This window comes from Mauremys mutica, chromosome 4, assembly GCF_020497125.1.
Source record: "Mauremys mutica isolate MM-2020 ecotype Southern chromosome 4, ASM2049712v1, whole genome shotgun sequence".
Taxonomy (NCBI): Eukaryota; Metazoa; Chordata; order Testudines; family Geoemydidae; genus Mauremys; species Mauremys mutica.
The window spans coordinates 42,295,329-42,311,869 of NC_059075.1; the positions used below are offsets into that span (position 1 = coordinate 42,295,329).

At 46.8% G+C, this 16,541-nt stretch overlaps 1 protein-coding gene across 7 annotated transcripts in view; it reads right to left on the minus strand.

The window, feature by feature from the left end:
* TTLL5 (tubulin tyrosine ligase like 5) overlaps positions 1-16,541 on the minus strand; it is a 233,541-nt gene that overhangs the window by 86,333 nt on the left and 130,667 nt on the right. For all 7 annotated transcript variants that reach the window (XM_045014664.1, XM_045014666.1, XM_045014665.1 and 4 more), the window contains one exon: positions 14,571-14,725. In XM_045014664.1, the coding sequence (XP_044870599.1) occupies positions 14,571-14,725 (155 nt within the window). The remainder of the gene's footprint in view (positions 1-14,570; positions 14,726-16,541) is intronic.

The window sequence follows — 16,541 nt, forward strand, 5'->3', positions numbered from 1 at the left end:
GCCGGTCTCTGAAGGGTGCCGGAGAACGTCGGGTCCCTTGCACTAACCCCGTGCGCTGACTCGTCTCTGGTACCAAGGCTTCCCTCTGCGTCAGGGGTAACTGGGAGTCCGCAGACTCGACGCTCGACCGGCCCCAACGCCAAGAGCGATGCTGGGACGGTGACCTTGAATGGTGCACCATTGCCGGCTTTCCCCTCGACGGCATTGCGGGCCCGGGTGCCAAAGGCTTCTCCCTAATCGGGAGGGGGGCTCACCACCGACAACCTGATAAGGTCCTTCGCTGCCTCAAAGGTATCAGGCATGGAGGGCTGATCTATTACTCCCTTGAGCCCGTTGTCCTCACTGAGTTCACTTAGGACTGGACTCGGAGGGACTTGTGGTGCCAGTACAATGCCCATCCCGCTCTTTCCGGTGCCAGGGCCCTTAGATGGAGCTGGTGTCCTTTGTGGGGCTTGGCCTTGGGCTGCACCGAGGAGGAAGAGCGGTGCCGGGGCCTACTTTTCTCTGGGGCCAACGGCTTGCCTGGCACTAGGTCTCTCGACAACTTCGGGGCACTCCGCACTGAGGAGGCTGGAGCCGGCATCGGGCGCTCCGGGCCTGATGGCTGCAGCGCTCCCCCCATCAACAACTGCTTCAAGCGAAAGTCTCTCTCTTTCTTTGTTCTAGGCTTAAACACCTTGCAAATCTTACACCTCTCTGTTTGGTGTGCTTCCCCCAGGCAACGTAGACAGGAGTCGTGGGGGTCACTACCGGCATAGGCTTGCGGCACGTGGCGCAAGCCTTAAACCCATGGGCCTGCGGCATGCCTTGTGGCCCGGGGCGGGTGCTGGAAGCCTCCAAGTACCTAATCTATTAAATGTCCACACAATAGAATGCTAACAAACTGATAGCAGCTAAGTACTCTAAAGCTAAGGGATTGCTTCTCATAGGAGAGCAAGAGGTTGCTCCAACGCCACTGTGGATGGTAAGAAGGAACTGGAGGGGGTCGAGCCAGCAGGGGTATATATGGACGGCGCAGTGGCGCCGCTCAGGCAGGGGCACCGCTCAGGCAGGGGCCCCGCCAACCCGATGGGTACCGCTAAGGGAAAAGTTTCCAACGCTCGTGCACGTGGTGCGCATACACCTAATGTGGAATAGACATGAACAAGCACTCGAAGAAGAAGCACAGCTCCAACAAATTATGCACAGATTGGAAATCAGAGGAGCCAAAAGAGTCTCAATTGTGAGATGGCCAAATTGAACTCCCCAACCAGTGCCCAAAGCATGTTACTATCACAGCTGTTAGAAACAGACTGCATGAAACTCCACTCAATGCATAGCACATACAGTAAAACCTCAGAGTTACGAACACCAGAAATATGAACTGACGGGTCAACCACAAACTTAATTTGGAAATGGAAGTATGCAATCAGGCAGCAGAGACAAAAAAACAAATACTGTTCAGTACAATACTGTGTTAAATGTAAACTACTAAAAAAATAAAGGAAAAGTTTAAAAAAATTTGATAAGGTAAGGAAATTGTTTTTGTGTTTGTTTCATTAAGATTAAGATGGTTAAAAGCAGCATTTTTCTTCTGCATAGTAAAGTTTCAAAGTTGTAATAAGTCAAGCTTCAGCTGTAAACTTTTGAAAGGTTCTACTCTAGAACCTCAGAGTTATGAACACCTCAGGAATGGAGGTTGTTCATAACTTTGAACAAGACGTTATGGTAGTTCTTTCAAAAGTATACAACTGAACAGTGACTTAATAACACTTTGGAACTTTACTATGCCGAAGAAAAAATGCTGCTTTCCTTTTTTTTTTTTTTTTTTAAGTAGTTTACATTTAACAGTACTATACTGTATTTGCTTCTTTTTTTTTTGTCTCTGCTGCTGCCTGATTGTGTACTTCCAGCTCCAGCTGAGGTGTGTGGTTGACTGGTCAGTTTGTAACTCTGGTGATCGTAACTCAGAAGTTCTACTGTACTGTATATATAGGTTTTGCCCAACACAACAGATAGTCCTAGACCAGTGGTGGGCAACCTGCGGCCCGCATGCAGCCCATCAGGGTGATCTGATTGCAGGCCCCAAGACATTTTGCTGACGTTGACCATCCACAGGCCTGGCCCCCTGCAGCTCCTAGTGGCCACAGTTCACCGTTTCTGGCCAATGGGAGCTGCGGGAAGTGGTAGCCAGCACGTTGCCCACCACTGTCCTACACCTTTCCAGAGACAGCCAGGGGAAACCAAGTCATCATGCTACGACTAGTACGTTGTCTTTAACCAACACTGCAAAGGTCTCATTTTAAGTCCAGCAAATGGTGTCATAGGGGCAAGAAGCCATAAATTTCAGAAAGATCCTTATTCACAAATTAGTTTAGATATGAAAAGCCCATTATGACTCACCTGCTGTCCTGTATAGCACAAGCCAAAGACTCTCACCCATTTTAAACTGTTTCACACTTGAAATCTCAAAGGTGAATGATCTCTGAATCTCTTGATATCTGTTTGATTAGTTGAGGACTTGGAATCTCAAACAGCTCCTATGAACTCCAAGTCTCCATCAGAGTGAATGTGCATTTCTCATGATTTGTCCTCAGTCCTCAAGACAATTAAAAGCACAGACATCACCTGCACCAACCTCCAGTGACTCCAATGAGTCCTTCAAAGTTGATCCATGTTCAAACCTGAGCATCTTCAATTTCTTTCAGGATCCTGAATGAAATGAAAGGGAGCAGACATGTCTTCTCTTACTCTTCTTCCCCTTTATTCTCTATATTAAGGAGGAAGTAGATTAGTCCATGCATGAAGCGGTCTTCTCCTCAGATAGTCTAGAGACCAGGACGTCTCACAGATGGATTTTGAAGCAACCCTCATTGCCGGTTTTGAAGATGTTCATAGCTCAGACATGCTGCACTCATCACAGAGAGGCAGATTAGCCTGCAAAGGTTTTTCCAAAAGCAGGAAACTATGCAGAGACTCCTGCTCTCTATGAGTACTGGGGGTAAAGGCCACATAAGCCATGCCCCTACTCCAAGTGGTGACCCTCACCCAGATTCTGAACATCACAATCAATTAATTACATCTATGTATTGCCAGATATGAACTTTTTAAATCCCCACCTTCTATTTAGGTCCACCATGTCAGATGGCAAGAGTTGGAGAGGACAGGAGAAGATTGCTACTGAGCCAGATAAGAACTCAGATTCAACTATAAAAGCCATGCAACATTAACAGCTAACACTAACTCTATAATGTGTTCAGCAGCTCTCTCATTCTAAAAATCCCCCTTTCTAAAGGTCAATGCCACAGGGCTAGTATCTGGTACAATTCCTCCCTCAAGAAGGTTGAACTTCACTGTGTTGTAACCACTGTTACTTAGGCCTGATCTACACCTAAATCTTAGCAATCTAGGTATGTTGCTCAGGGATGTGAAAAATTCACACTTCTGAGAGATGTATTTAAACCAACCTAATCCCTGCTATAGACACCGCTAGGTCAACGGAAGAAGTCTAGCATCAACCTAGCTACTGCCTCTTGAGGGGGCAGATTAACTACAGTGACAGAAAAACCCCTTCTGTCGCTGTAACAAATGTTAACACTACGGCACTCCAGTGACGCTAGAGTGCCGTAGCTGTGCCACTGTAGCATCTGTAGTGTAGACATATCCTTAGCTGCTTAACTACAGTTCTTGAATTTCAGTAGACATGTGGCAATTTGGCCAGCATGGCATCTGCCAGCTTGGCTTGCTATGGACTCAGAGGGCAAAAAGATTATTAATTCAAGTTCTGTGAATCCAGTGCAATGATGAGTGGAAATTGTAACACCTCAACTTTACCTCACACCTTGCTTTCATGAATCCACAGTTGTGTGGGACTAGTATCACACAGCTATCTGCACTTAATATGGGGTTCTGGAGACCAATATTTCCCCATTACCCTTACCCTATCCCTGACACATTACAGGGACTATGCTGCTTCCACACTATATCGAAGTCACCTTAATGGGCCCTTGGCAGACCACCCAAGCCATTTGGCATACAGCCCAAGTCACTTGGCCTCACTAGATTCCTCGCTCTACCCACTGCCTAAATACCCTGGCCCCTGGCACTTTGCGCAAAGTGGCCATCTATTTTTAGTTTCAAGACAGCACCAGAAACTACCTGGGAAATATTAAAAACAGTATTTAACACCAGTGTTACTAAACATAACTCTTAACACTCCCTAAAAAACCCTGGCTGTCTGAGGAGGGTGCTAGCCTTTGTATCTCCCCCATATTACACAGCATGCTTAGGCTTCACGAGCTTGGGCCAACAGCTTTCTGAAGAGGGTCTATCAGCGAAGCTGTCACCACATGTTGGGAAAACTGAAATACTCCCTGGCTTTTTTTTTTTTTTAAGGCCCCTCCCCCCCCCTTTTTAAAAGAGGTTTTTGTTAAATGCTGGAGCCTTGCATGGCTCACAAACAGCTGCTGATTGATACCTGCAGCCCAGAGAAGCCCTGGAGAATAACAGGCTGTCATGGTGCCAACAACATACAACTCACAAACTCCAGCGTCAGCTGCAAAACTCCCCTGGACATAAAGCACTTGGGAAAGTAAAGCAGCAAAGCCTGATTCCCTGGTGCAGGGCTCTGGGGGAACCCTCACAAAGGGGAGGCGGGGGCTTTCAGGGACAGGAAATGTGTTTCTTTCTACAATTCATGCTTTTGGCAGGGGATTCTTGTTTATATCACAGGATAAAACACCAAACTGTGAATGCCGTGCTCATCCTGGGAAAAGCCAAGCCAAAGCATGACCCTAGGCTGGATGGAAAATGTGAGCATGAACTGGCTTAGCAATCAGGCTGTGGTGGAAACTTCACTGTCCAAGAGGAGGTAGTCCAGAGGAGAGGCCTGATGGGAAGGGGGGGATTTCCCTCAGTCAGGGGAGTTAGAGGCCCTTTGTGCTACCTCCTGATATGGCACTCTTGCTTGGTTACTGAAGTCCTATTTGGATGAGCTCTCTCCACTCATCTCAGCCAGATTCCAGGGCCCCTCTGTCCAGCTTCATTGGCAGCTGACTTCAGGGACAGTTATGTGGGGACTGTCTCTCATGAGGGCTGACATATATTGTGCCACCCTACATAGAACTCTGGATTCTCCACATTTTCCTGAGAGAGATATTTGCTGGGAGACTGAAGATAATCCTATCTCAATCCATCTTCAGCTACATTTCCATCTGTAAAACACTGGGGGTCTTGAGCATAGCTGCTCATACGTCTGTCTCCTGCCGTAACTGAACCCCCTTCTCTTGCATTTCAAACACACTCAGCACTGAGCCATCTGTTCCTTTCCCCAGGAGGCTCCCTCATTCTTTCTTGAGACAGTGCAGATCTGGAAATCTCCAAAATGTTCACACTGAATTTAATCTCAGGACAGTCCTGGAGAGTCTCAGGCCAACGGACGGAAAGTAGCTGACCTGCCTCATCCCTCCAAGCCTAGGCTATAGAGAGGTGTCTCCATTTCTACAAAAGGATGGGGAAATGCAGAAAATTCAGCTCTAATATTTCAGTGCCTCTTTTTGACCTGTAGGAATGGCAGTTCAGAGATGAGCCCCTGAATATTTTTGTTTTTGAGCTAGGTGGTTCTGTCCTGAAAGTGATGCAGAAAGGACTCTCCTCTGCGAAACTTCCCGGTACCTTTCTCACTTTCACAGCTCAGATTAGCTCCAAATTAATTCCCCCAGCTATAGCACAGCAGCATGGCTTTCATTCCCATCTTACTACCTGCAAGGCTGAGCAACATACAAGACTCCAGGTCCCTGTGTGGGGAAGAGCCAAGGATGGATAAAAATACTGCTGGGGGAAAAAAAAAACAACAACCCAGAGGACGGGGGAGAAGCCAGACATTCGTGGGATTCCCTGACAGCTCCATGCAGAAGGAAGGGCTGGGCTGGAAAAAACAGGACCCAGGTTCCTGCCAAGCTGTCTGAGGCCCGTCCTTTCCAAATCGCTCAAAGAAACAGCCAAGGCTCCCTTGTAACCCTTTCAGCACTCAACTGGGACGAAAGGCTGCTCTGGACATTAAACCACTGAATGCCAAATGCTACGGCCCTCTCCTACCTCAAGATCATTAAACAGAACAGCTGGGCTCCCCCCCAACACTGAAACTCAGATGAGAGCTCAGGACATTAACCCTACAAGCACCACATTGTACTGAAGGAGAGGATTAGTCATGTGGAAGGAAGAAGAGAGACCCAGATGCCACTTTGTAATGTGCAATTTCTGCAACCCTACAGGACATTTGAATAAAACCCAGGGAGAGCAAGAAGAGAGAAAGGAGCTATAAGATAGCTACTGTCAGACACTAGCACTATTCAAATACCCCCATGTCAAGTTAAATACGAAGGAGCAAAAAAATAACAGTAGCTGTGAAGTTAGCCACTTAGCCAGAGAAACATAACTAGGGATGGTAGCCAAGAGACATGGACAGGAGATGATTGGAGGAGTAAGAGAAATAGGATGTACCTATTTCAGAATGAAAAGTCCATACACGTTGCGGAGTTTTACATTAACTGCAACCTCCAAAGATAAAGACCTGGATATCATTGTGGGCAGCTCAGTGTGTAGCAATGGATAAAAAAGCCAACAAGATGTTAGGATGTATAAGCAATGGGATGGAAAATAATGCTGAAAAATATAATAATGTCATTATATAATTCAATGGTATGCCCTCACTTGGAGTAGTGTCATCAGTTCTAGTCACTGCTATAGAAAAATAGAGTAAGACAACAATTGGAGGTCTGTAAAGCCTCCATATGGATACTGAAACGGTTGAGACTGTTTAGTTTAGGAGAAGACAAATAAGAGTGGGCATGAGAGAGACATTACTATGAAAGGTATAGAAAACATAAATTGAGCACTCCTATTTACTCTCTTGTATAATACAAGAGCAAGGGGACATTCAATGAAATTGAAAGGCAACCAATTTAAAACTGATAAAAGAAAACCTTCACATAATGCATAATTAATCTGTGGAACTCACTGTTACAGCATATAATTAAAGTCAAGATCTTACCAAGATTCAAATGAAGGACCAGACACTTATGAGTAACAAGGAGGTCCACAGTTGGAACAGAAAATATTGTAAGAACTATTACCCCATTCTGCTTCCAGACATAAGCCAACCACTAGCTGATGAGGATTAGGAAGGACCTTCCCCTATGGATAAATTATTCTATTATTGCCCATTACAAGGTTCTTGTATCTTCCTCTGAAACATCAGTACTGGTCGTTCCACATACAGGATACTGAAAGAGAAGGATCAGTTGTTTGATCCAAGATGGCAGTTCCAGTGTTTAGAATGGGTGGAAGATGGTTTGTGGAGGTAACTAAGTGAGCTAGCCCAGGCCCTTAATACGTAGGAAGGGATTGTGAACAGATGGCAAATCTTCATCTCCCACTTCATCCTCCTGATAACTTCCATCATGTTAGAGCTTGGTGACCAGGAGGGTTAAGCCCTGGGACACAGGACTGAGAACACCTCCACTGAAGGACACAAAGGGGTGAAGGCTGCATACTGAAAGAGACCCCACCACATTACCTCAAACGAGACTGCAAAAGGGGACTATAACTGCTCAGGGCCAAGCAGAGAAAGCAGGGTAAACGGGAGACAACTCTTCATTCAACCAGAGCCAGTCAGAGAAAGAGGCCCCCAAGTTCCCAATCCTATAAAGCCCTCCCAGAAGCAGCTGAGAGTAAAGGCCCCACTCACACAAGCTGACTTGTGCGCCACGCTGCCCTGCTGTGAAGCCCCAGCTCTTGCCTTCAGCTCACAGCCCCAGCACTAGCTCCTATATGCTCACTGCACTCGGCCCAAAACCCCCTTTGCCTCTGGAAAGGGTCCTGAGATTAATCTAATTTATTACCTCGGAAAAGTAACAGCACAGCAGCTGCCAGCCAAGTCCGACTCAAACAACGTCTGGGGAGCCGAGGCAGCAGGGCCAGGCCTCAGGCTGTCTGGGCAAGTCATGAGCTTTCTGCCTTTCCTCTCCCAGAGGCTCCAGACAGACAGCAAGACCTAGGCTGTGGGAAGCAGGGTTCCTTCAAGATGGTGTCAACCCATGATGCTGAGGCTCAGAGTAGGCTGGCGAATAATAGGACCTACCATCACAGGCTTCTCTAGTGTGATTTATCCAATATACAAACTCTCAAGGCTGGTCATGCATCCCCATGTTTGACTAACCTGGTTTGCTCCCACAGTTAGATTGTCATCAGTGTGCATGGGGGCAGGACAAGATATGGGTGAGTGTAGGGATGTAGTAGCTGCACGTACCAACTTAAACTCATCCTGCTTCTAGTTTACACATGCCCAGACAGTATCCCCCCCAACCTAGTGTGGTGAGAACAGAAGGTGAAAGTTCAGTTCAAAAACCTAGGTTTCTCAGACCCACACTGCTCTTCCAATGCCACAGCCGAGGGCTGAGGTGCCAGGGTACTGCCAAGGGGAAGCTAGCAGGAGCCCAGTAACAAACTGTAACTACCGTCCACTTCTAGTCTCCCCCAGTCAATAAAGTTAATTGATCCAAGTCTCCAAGACAGAGGGGCCTCTAGTGGGATCAGAGCTCAAGGGCTGCGCCTTGATGCAAGTGGTGGACCCTGACCTCTTGAGGTCCCTTCTATCCCTACATTCCTATGATCCTATAGACTCACAATGTGCCTGTCCTAATATAAGACATTTATCTGTCTGACAGGGACTATTCTATGAGATAGGTTTCAGAGTGGTAGCCGTGTTAGTCTGTATCAGCAAAAACAACAAGGAGTCCTTGTGGCACCTTAGAGCCTAACAAATTTATTTGGGCATAAGCTTTCATGGGCTAGAACCCACTTCATCGGATGCATGAAGTGAAAAATACAGGAGCAGGTATAAATACATGAAAGGATGGGGGTTGCTTTACCAAGTGTCAGGTCATTCTAACGAGATAAAATCAATTAACAGCAGGATACCAAGGGAGGAAAAATAACTTTTGAAGTGGTAAGAGAGTGGCCCATTACAGACAGTGGACAAAAAAGTGTGAGGAACAGTAGGGAGAAATTAGTATTGGGGAAATTAAGTTTAGGTTTTATAATGACCCAACCACTCCCAGTCTTTATTCAGGCCTAATCTGATGGCATCCAGTTTGCAAATTAATTCCAGTTCTGCAGCTTCACGTTGGTGTCTGATTTTGAAGTTTTTGTTGATGAAGAATTGCCACTTTTAGTCTGTTATTGAGTGACCAGAGAGATTGAAGTGGTTCTCCTACTGGTTTTTGAATGTTATGATTCCTGATGTCAGATTTATGTCCATTTATTCTTTTGCGCAGAGACTGTCCAGTTTGGCCAATGTACATGGCAGAGGGGCATTGCAGGCACATGATGGCATATATTACATTGGTAGATATTGCTCCTGTATTTTTCACTTCATGCATCCAGTGAAGTGGGTTCTAGCCCACGAAAGCTTATGCCCAAATAAATTTGTTAGTCTCTAAGGTGCCACAAGGACTCCTCGTTGTTTTTTCTATGAGATTTTTCCTAACGCAGTGCTGGCCATTGCAGGCAGCAAGATAAAGTCATCCACAGAGGACGCTGAGCTGGGGCCACTCCCAATGACTTCACAGATGGTAATCACAGACAGCAGCACCAGGATAACCTGCGCCAGATTTACCTTGTGCTAAAGACTCTTCCTTCCCCACCCTAGGCATGAGGTAGCACAGCCTGCTACTGGCAGGTACAAAAGGGAAGCACACGTAGGTGGGGGTGGAGAGATTGGGGTGTAAAAAAAGGGAATTGTGTGGGGACTGCAGTGCGAAGCAGACAGATTGTGCTGTGCAATGCAGAGAGACAGGGCCCATTGTTACTCTGGCCCTCAGAGAGGGGGTGGGAGGAGACCAGGAAAGGGAAAGGCACAGACAGGGTCAGGGGAACTTGACAGACAGGTGGCTAAGATGATGCAGTGCTGGAGTCAGAAGGCTTGGCTGCTCCTGTTCTGGCACTTGTGTGCTGCCTCACCAGGGAGGTGCGAAGGTCAGTGCAGAGTTTGCTAAGGCTGAACTGAGGGACTATTGTGTAGCACTCAGTAGCTGCTGCTCTTGCCCTACATTTCCTCTGGGAGGGATCACTGCAGTTCAGGCTCCTCAGCCTTCAAGTTAGCCTGCATCCAGTTTGTGTGAAAACAGGGCCTGCTCATGTGGCAAAACAGGGCATGGGGCAGTGGGGACGTTGTCCGCTCCTCACACAAGACTGTGGGGCACCTAAAGCAAGGAGCTCAAAGACAGCAACTCCACATTCATCCTTGAGACATGGGGATACAGGAAAGAGCAGGTCTCAGATGACAAAAAACAGCCCCTGCCCCCACCCCAAATCTCTGCCCTTGGCTCCTCCTCCCCTTTCTCATAACTGGAAGCCTCCCTATTGCAAACTCTACCCCATGGCTCCCTGTTGATGCCTCTGCCCTGCCTCTGCAATGCTGCCCAAGCCAACTTGACCCCAACCCTGCTTCAATCCCCATGCAGGTTGTCATCATATCTTGCCTTAATACTTTGGATTCCCCAAATCTCAGCTCATTACAGCAGCCTATGCAGAATGCTACTACCTCAGTCATCTGTACACAGCAATACAGCCCCATTACCTGCCTTTCCTCCCATCACCACTAGACCCCCCAGTTTCATCATATTTTAATTCTTCTCAGGATCCAGTTGAAGATTGTCCTTGTTTTTATAATCCTTCATTGACTCTGAGCTGATTCCCTCTGTGCTTAGCTTGCCTATTGTTGGAATCCACTCTGTCTCTCAAGAACGTATTGTGCTTATCTGTCATTTTTGGGTGTAGTCAGAGAGATTGTGGGGGTGAGGATTCAGTGAGGCAGCCAGTTGCTGTCAAAGATTGCTGGGAAAGAAAACAGTAATTTAAAACCCCACATCTCCAAAATTTAAATAATTTTAGATCCTACCCAAAATGGGAAAAGAGGAGATGCATTCCCCTTCCTCATAACAAAATGTACAAGTGCCTCCTGGATACCAAGAATCAAAGCCACTCCTCCCATGCCTTTAAAGATTAGGGAATTCCTGGGACCAATTTTGCCAACCATTTCCAAAAACTTCCAGCTTTTCCTTTGACAATTCATTGACAATACAAGAATATAACCTAGAGGGTAATAGGGTAATAAGGAATAGCCAACATGGACTTGTCAAGAACAAATCATGCCAAATCAACCTACATTTCCTCCTTTGACAAGATTACTGGCCTCATGGATAGGGAGAAGCTGTAGACATGATATATTTTGACTTTAATAAAGCTTTTAACACTGTCCCACAAGACAGTCTCATAAGCAAACTAGGGAAATGTGGTCTAGATGAAATTACTCTCAAACTGGCTGAAAAACTGTAGTCAAGAGTAGTTATCAATAACTCACCATCAAACTGGGAGAACATATCTACGGGAGTCTTACAGGAGTCTCTCTTGGGTCAGATACCATTCAATGTTCTCATGAATGACTTGGATAATGGAGTGGAGAGAATGCTTATAAAGTTTGTGGATGACACTAAGCTAAGAAGTGTTGCAAGCACTTTGGAGGACAGAATTAGAATTCAAAATTACCTTGACAAATTGGAGAACTGGTCTGTAATCAATAAGATGAAATTCAGTAAAGATAACTGCAAAGTGCTACACTTAAGAAAAATCAAATGCACAATTACAAAATGGGGAATAACTGGCTGGGCAGTAATACTGCTGAAAAGGATATGGGGATTATAGTGGATCACAAGTTAAACAGGAGTCAATAACATGATGCAGTTGCAAAAAGGGCTAATATTCTTCAGTGTATTAACAGGAGTCTCATATGTAAGACATGGTAGGTAATTGTTCTGTTCTATTCCGCAGTGGTGAGGCCTCAACTGGAGTACTGTGTACAGTTCTCGGCACTACACTTTCAGAAAGAATGTGGACAAACTGGAGAATCCAGAGGAGAGCAACAAAAGTGACATAAGGTTTAAAAAACCTGACCTATGAGGAAAAGTTAAAAAAACTGGGCGTTTAGTCTTGAGAAAAGACAACTGAGGATGGACCTGATAATAGTATACAAATATGTTAAGGGATGTTATAAAGAGAACAGTGATCAGTTGTTCTTCATGTCCACCAAGGGCTGGACAAGAAGTAATCTTAATTTGCTGCAAAAGAGATTTAGATTAGATATTAGGAAAAACTTTCTAACTATAAGGATAGTTAAGCACTGGAATAGGCTTCCAAGGAAGGTTGTGAAATCCTCAACAACAGAGGTTTTTAAGAACAGGTTAGACAGTACCTGTCTGGGTTTACTTGGTCATGCCCCAGCATAGAAGGGGTATGGACCTGATGACCTCTTGAGGTCCCTTCCAGTCCTACATTTCTATGATTTCTCTGAACAACAGTATGGTCAACTCCATATGCTTTGATTCTGAGTAGTCCTTCAAGACCTCTTCTTCAGAGAGAGTTCCAATGACTCCAAGTCTTTCTTCAGAGCAGTGGATAACAGTACTCAGAACTCTGCACTCTGAATTGTCCAGCAGCTCTCAAAAATTCCCCTTTTAATTTGTAGGCAGCTCTAAAGGTTTTGGCTTCCATTATTCTGGCCTTTTGATGCAGGCAGCCATGCAAACAAGACACCCCCCTCCAAACGAAGAGTCTCTTGAGACATCTCTTCTGCTTGCTGTGTGCTCTGGAGATAAAGGCACCACAGGTCAAACACTCTTTGGAGGAATGTACCACTCGCAGGCATTGTAAGGCATCATGACTAACACTGGCAAGGCACTACGGTATGAATTATTTGGAGGGTTTTACATATAAAATAAATAAATTAAATATATTTGTATATAAAATACTTACAGGCACTAAGCATCACAACTGGAGTGAGGCAATTGTTCTGGGGCTGCTTGTGCCAGAATAGAGCAGGGCATTATGGGGGTGGAGATTTTATAACCATGGATGGATTGTCAGATCTGCAGCTGATGCACGTGCAGCCTCTAACAGTGAAACTGATTTAGAGTGATACCATGATCATGAGGCCTACTGCAGAGATCTGCAAAGGAAGGAAGAGTCCTACTGAGTAGCCCTTTGTCCTGTTAAACCTGGGGCCCATTCCCATTGGTACAGTCAGTGTGGAGGAGGAGATGGAAGCAATACAGGGTTGCCTACACTCTGCTGCTCTCGTAGGCTACACAGGAGAGGAAGGAGGCTGTACACCTGTTGGATAGGTTCTTTATTTGGATTAGGTAATATTCCCTTGGCTGGGTTCCAAGAACAGAATTGCTGCCTCTCTCAATAATTCTAAACCCCAAGGCAAACACTGTACTAGGGCAGGCACAGGCCAGGAATTCATTTCTCACATTCCTCTTCTACAGGCAGGGGGAAAGGCACTGACTGGTGAAACAAGAGCCGTTTAGCCTGAGCTTTCCAGTACAGATTTCAATCATCCTGTTGCAGGGTCCATTTGGGGGGACCACCCAGAGCACACTCCTTCCCCCTGTGCCCCTCAAGTTTTATCAGCCACCATCCAGCAGCTTTCCTGCTTTTAATAACAAGCATTACTAATTATTTGCACTTAACATGGCACTTTCAATCCATAGAACTCAAGCACTTAAGAAGGTTAGGCTCATTATCCTTATTTTACAGGGCAAAAACTGAGGCAGAAAGGGAGGAAGAGAAGCAACTTTCCTACAGGTAGTCGGGGCTGAACAAGGCATAGAATTCAGGAGATCCTAGTCCTGTACTCAATCTTGTACAAAATGGCAGCCCCACTTAGCTCCTAGCCTCAGTAACGCCAGTCAAAGCCCCATTCAGAATCCTTTGGGCACATTCCCCCTCTCCCACCCTTGGGCAGTTATCCCCATCAGAATCACATACAGTCCTCTGTTCAGAGTCCAAGGGGTATATTAACCACTAATACAAATTCCTATGCTCTACTTTGATTAGAAAAAATGAGGAGAGAACAGAAGGAAACCACTCAAAGGGAGACTCCCAGGAAAGAAGGTCTCTGCTGATTATTCCTTTGTCTTCAACCTCCCCCTCAGCTTTGCATCCAGGGAAAAGCCTAACCAAACTCAGGCCCTGATGGAGTTTTCTGTGCCATCAGGTAGGGAAATGTGCCCTGGATAAGTGCTTGGAGGGAAACTACTTAGAGAGATATCTCCTAATCATCCAACCTGCCCAGCCCCTCCTCCTCCCTTCACCATGGCCCTGCGACCCAGGGCTGACGAGGGGTGCGGAAGCTGGTACAAATTACTGGGGCCCGGAGGTCTGGAAGGGGGCCCGGGGCCTGGCTTCGTTGGACCTGTTTAGCTGGTCTGCCCTTGCTGGGGGGCCCGAAAAAAATTTTCACCAGGGCCCGAACCCGCTCTCAGCGGTCCTGCTGCCACCACCTGGGACCAAGGGCTATTTTCACGAGTTGTGTTTCTGATGGATCTGGGAGATGCTGGGAACTGTGTTTCTTTACACCTGGAAAAAAGATTTCCTGAGCAAGAAGCTAATGAGGAAAGTGAACAAGCTCCTGGCCCTTGTGCACTGCATCCATCTCTCTTAAAAAGCCAGAAGCAGCCGGATTAACTTACCTGACTGCTGAGGAGGTAGGCTTGCTGTCAGTTGTGGAAGTAGCTGGCTGAACAGCCCATATTGACCCTCCTGTGTTAAGTGCTGACCGGTGGCTGAGAGGGGAGGCTGTGCTCCCTCTGCTTACAGCTCCGCTTGCCAGGTTCAGGTTTGTTAACTAAAAAGACAGACGAAAATATATCAGACACTACAAAGACCCAAGAAAGTAACTGCAGGTGGCTCGGAGAAAGATACAAACCATTAGCTAGACAGTCTGATAATGGAAGGAAGACTCCTGTAGACAGGGCTGACGAGAGGTGGGGGAAGCCAGTACAAATTACCAGGGCCCAGCTTCCCCGGCCCTGTTTAACCGGTCTACCCTTGCTGGAAGGCCCGAAATTTTTTTTTAACTGGGGCCCGAACCCACTCTCGGCGGCCCTGCCTGTAGAAACCTTCCCCTCCTCCCTGGAGAAAGGTTCTCTTGGACTAGAGCAAAGCTGTGCTGGCTGCATGAAGCAGTGAGGAGGGCCACTGTCAAAGCCACCCCACTCTGAATGGCTTCCAGCATCAACGCTTCATTGTAACACACCCATGCAGTGGAGCACTGGGAAGGAAAAGGCAGGGGCGGGTCTAGGATTTCCGCCGCCCCAAGCAGGGCGGCACGCCGCAGCGGGCGCTCTAGCAATCACCGGTCCCGCGGCTCCGGTGGACCTCCCGCAGACGTGCCTGTGGAGGGTCCGCTGGCCCCGCGGCTCTGGTGAACCTCCCGCAGGCATGCCTGCGGATGCTCCACCAGAGCCGCGGGACCAGCGGCCCCCTCCGCAGGCACGTCTGCAGGAGATCTACCGAAGCCGCGGTCCCAGCGGACCTTCCGCAGTCATGCCTGCGGGAGGTCCGCCGGAGCCGCCTGCCGCCCTCCCGCTGGGACGCCGCCCCAAGCGCATGCTTGGCGCGCTGGGGTCTGGAGCCGGCCCTGGGAAAAGGGCAGGGGCAGAATTCACAAAGGAAAGCAGTACTGGGCCCTGCACCACTGATTATAATTCAGAACAATGAAACCATGAAAGTCATAAACCAGCTGCAAGCATTTACAAAAGCCAGATGCTCCTCCTTGCCCCCCACTTCCCCAGGTCACTGAGCCAGATCACTCTATATATTTATAATTGACCCATTGCCATTTTACTTATATAAGATTCCCACCAAATTCTGTCCCAAATGGGAGAAATTTTCCACCCCCCTTGAAGCTGTTCACCCAATTAGGTAACCAGTCAATTAATGTCAGCTCTGAAGTGAGACGGGTTGTTGCATTTGCTTTATCAATTTATAAGAAAATTGCATACATATTTAATAACACAAATATTACTTGTTCGACTGTATCTTTCTCCTATTACCCTTCTTGGGCCACTCATCTTCTTGAGAGTGCAAACTCTGAGCAGGCACCGGCTTACTATATTTGAAGAGCACTCAGCAACAACGGGACACTGATCCTAACTACTGCAATGTAAGTATTAAATTGCAGACAAAAACTATGTTAAAAGACCATTATTAAGGTTGCTAAGTCAAGTACTCATAAGTTGGGGAATGCTAGAATTTAGGCTGTCTAGGCAACCTTAATTCAGACCCCGTGTGTATATGCATTATGATTTGGTCTTTAATTACATGATCACATACTATTTTTTCCACAGGATCTCTGCCTCATTCAGTGCACAGAATGGACCTGCTCTGGGGATGAATCGGCATTTGTACTGAAGGAGACTGTTGTATGCAGGACACCTAGGTTAAGGCAGCTGAATGCTGACCTGGAGAATTGAATTCTATCCCTGCCTCTGCCACAGGGTTCTTGTGTGATGCTAGTCAAATCACTTAAACCAAACTTTTCATAGGTGGTCACTGATTGTGTGTTTCTCATTTTCTGGGTGCCTACTTGAGGCCTTGGGGTCTGATTTACAGAAGTGCTGAATGCTCCCAGCTGCAACTGAAGTCAATGGGATCTGTGG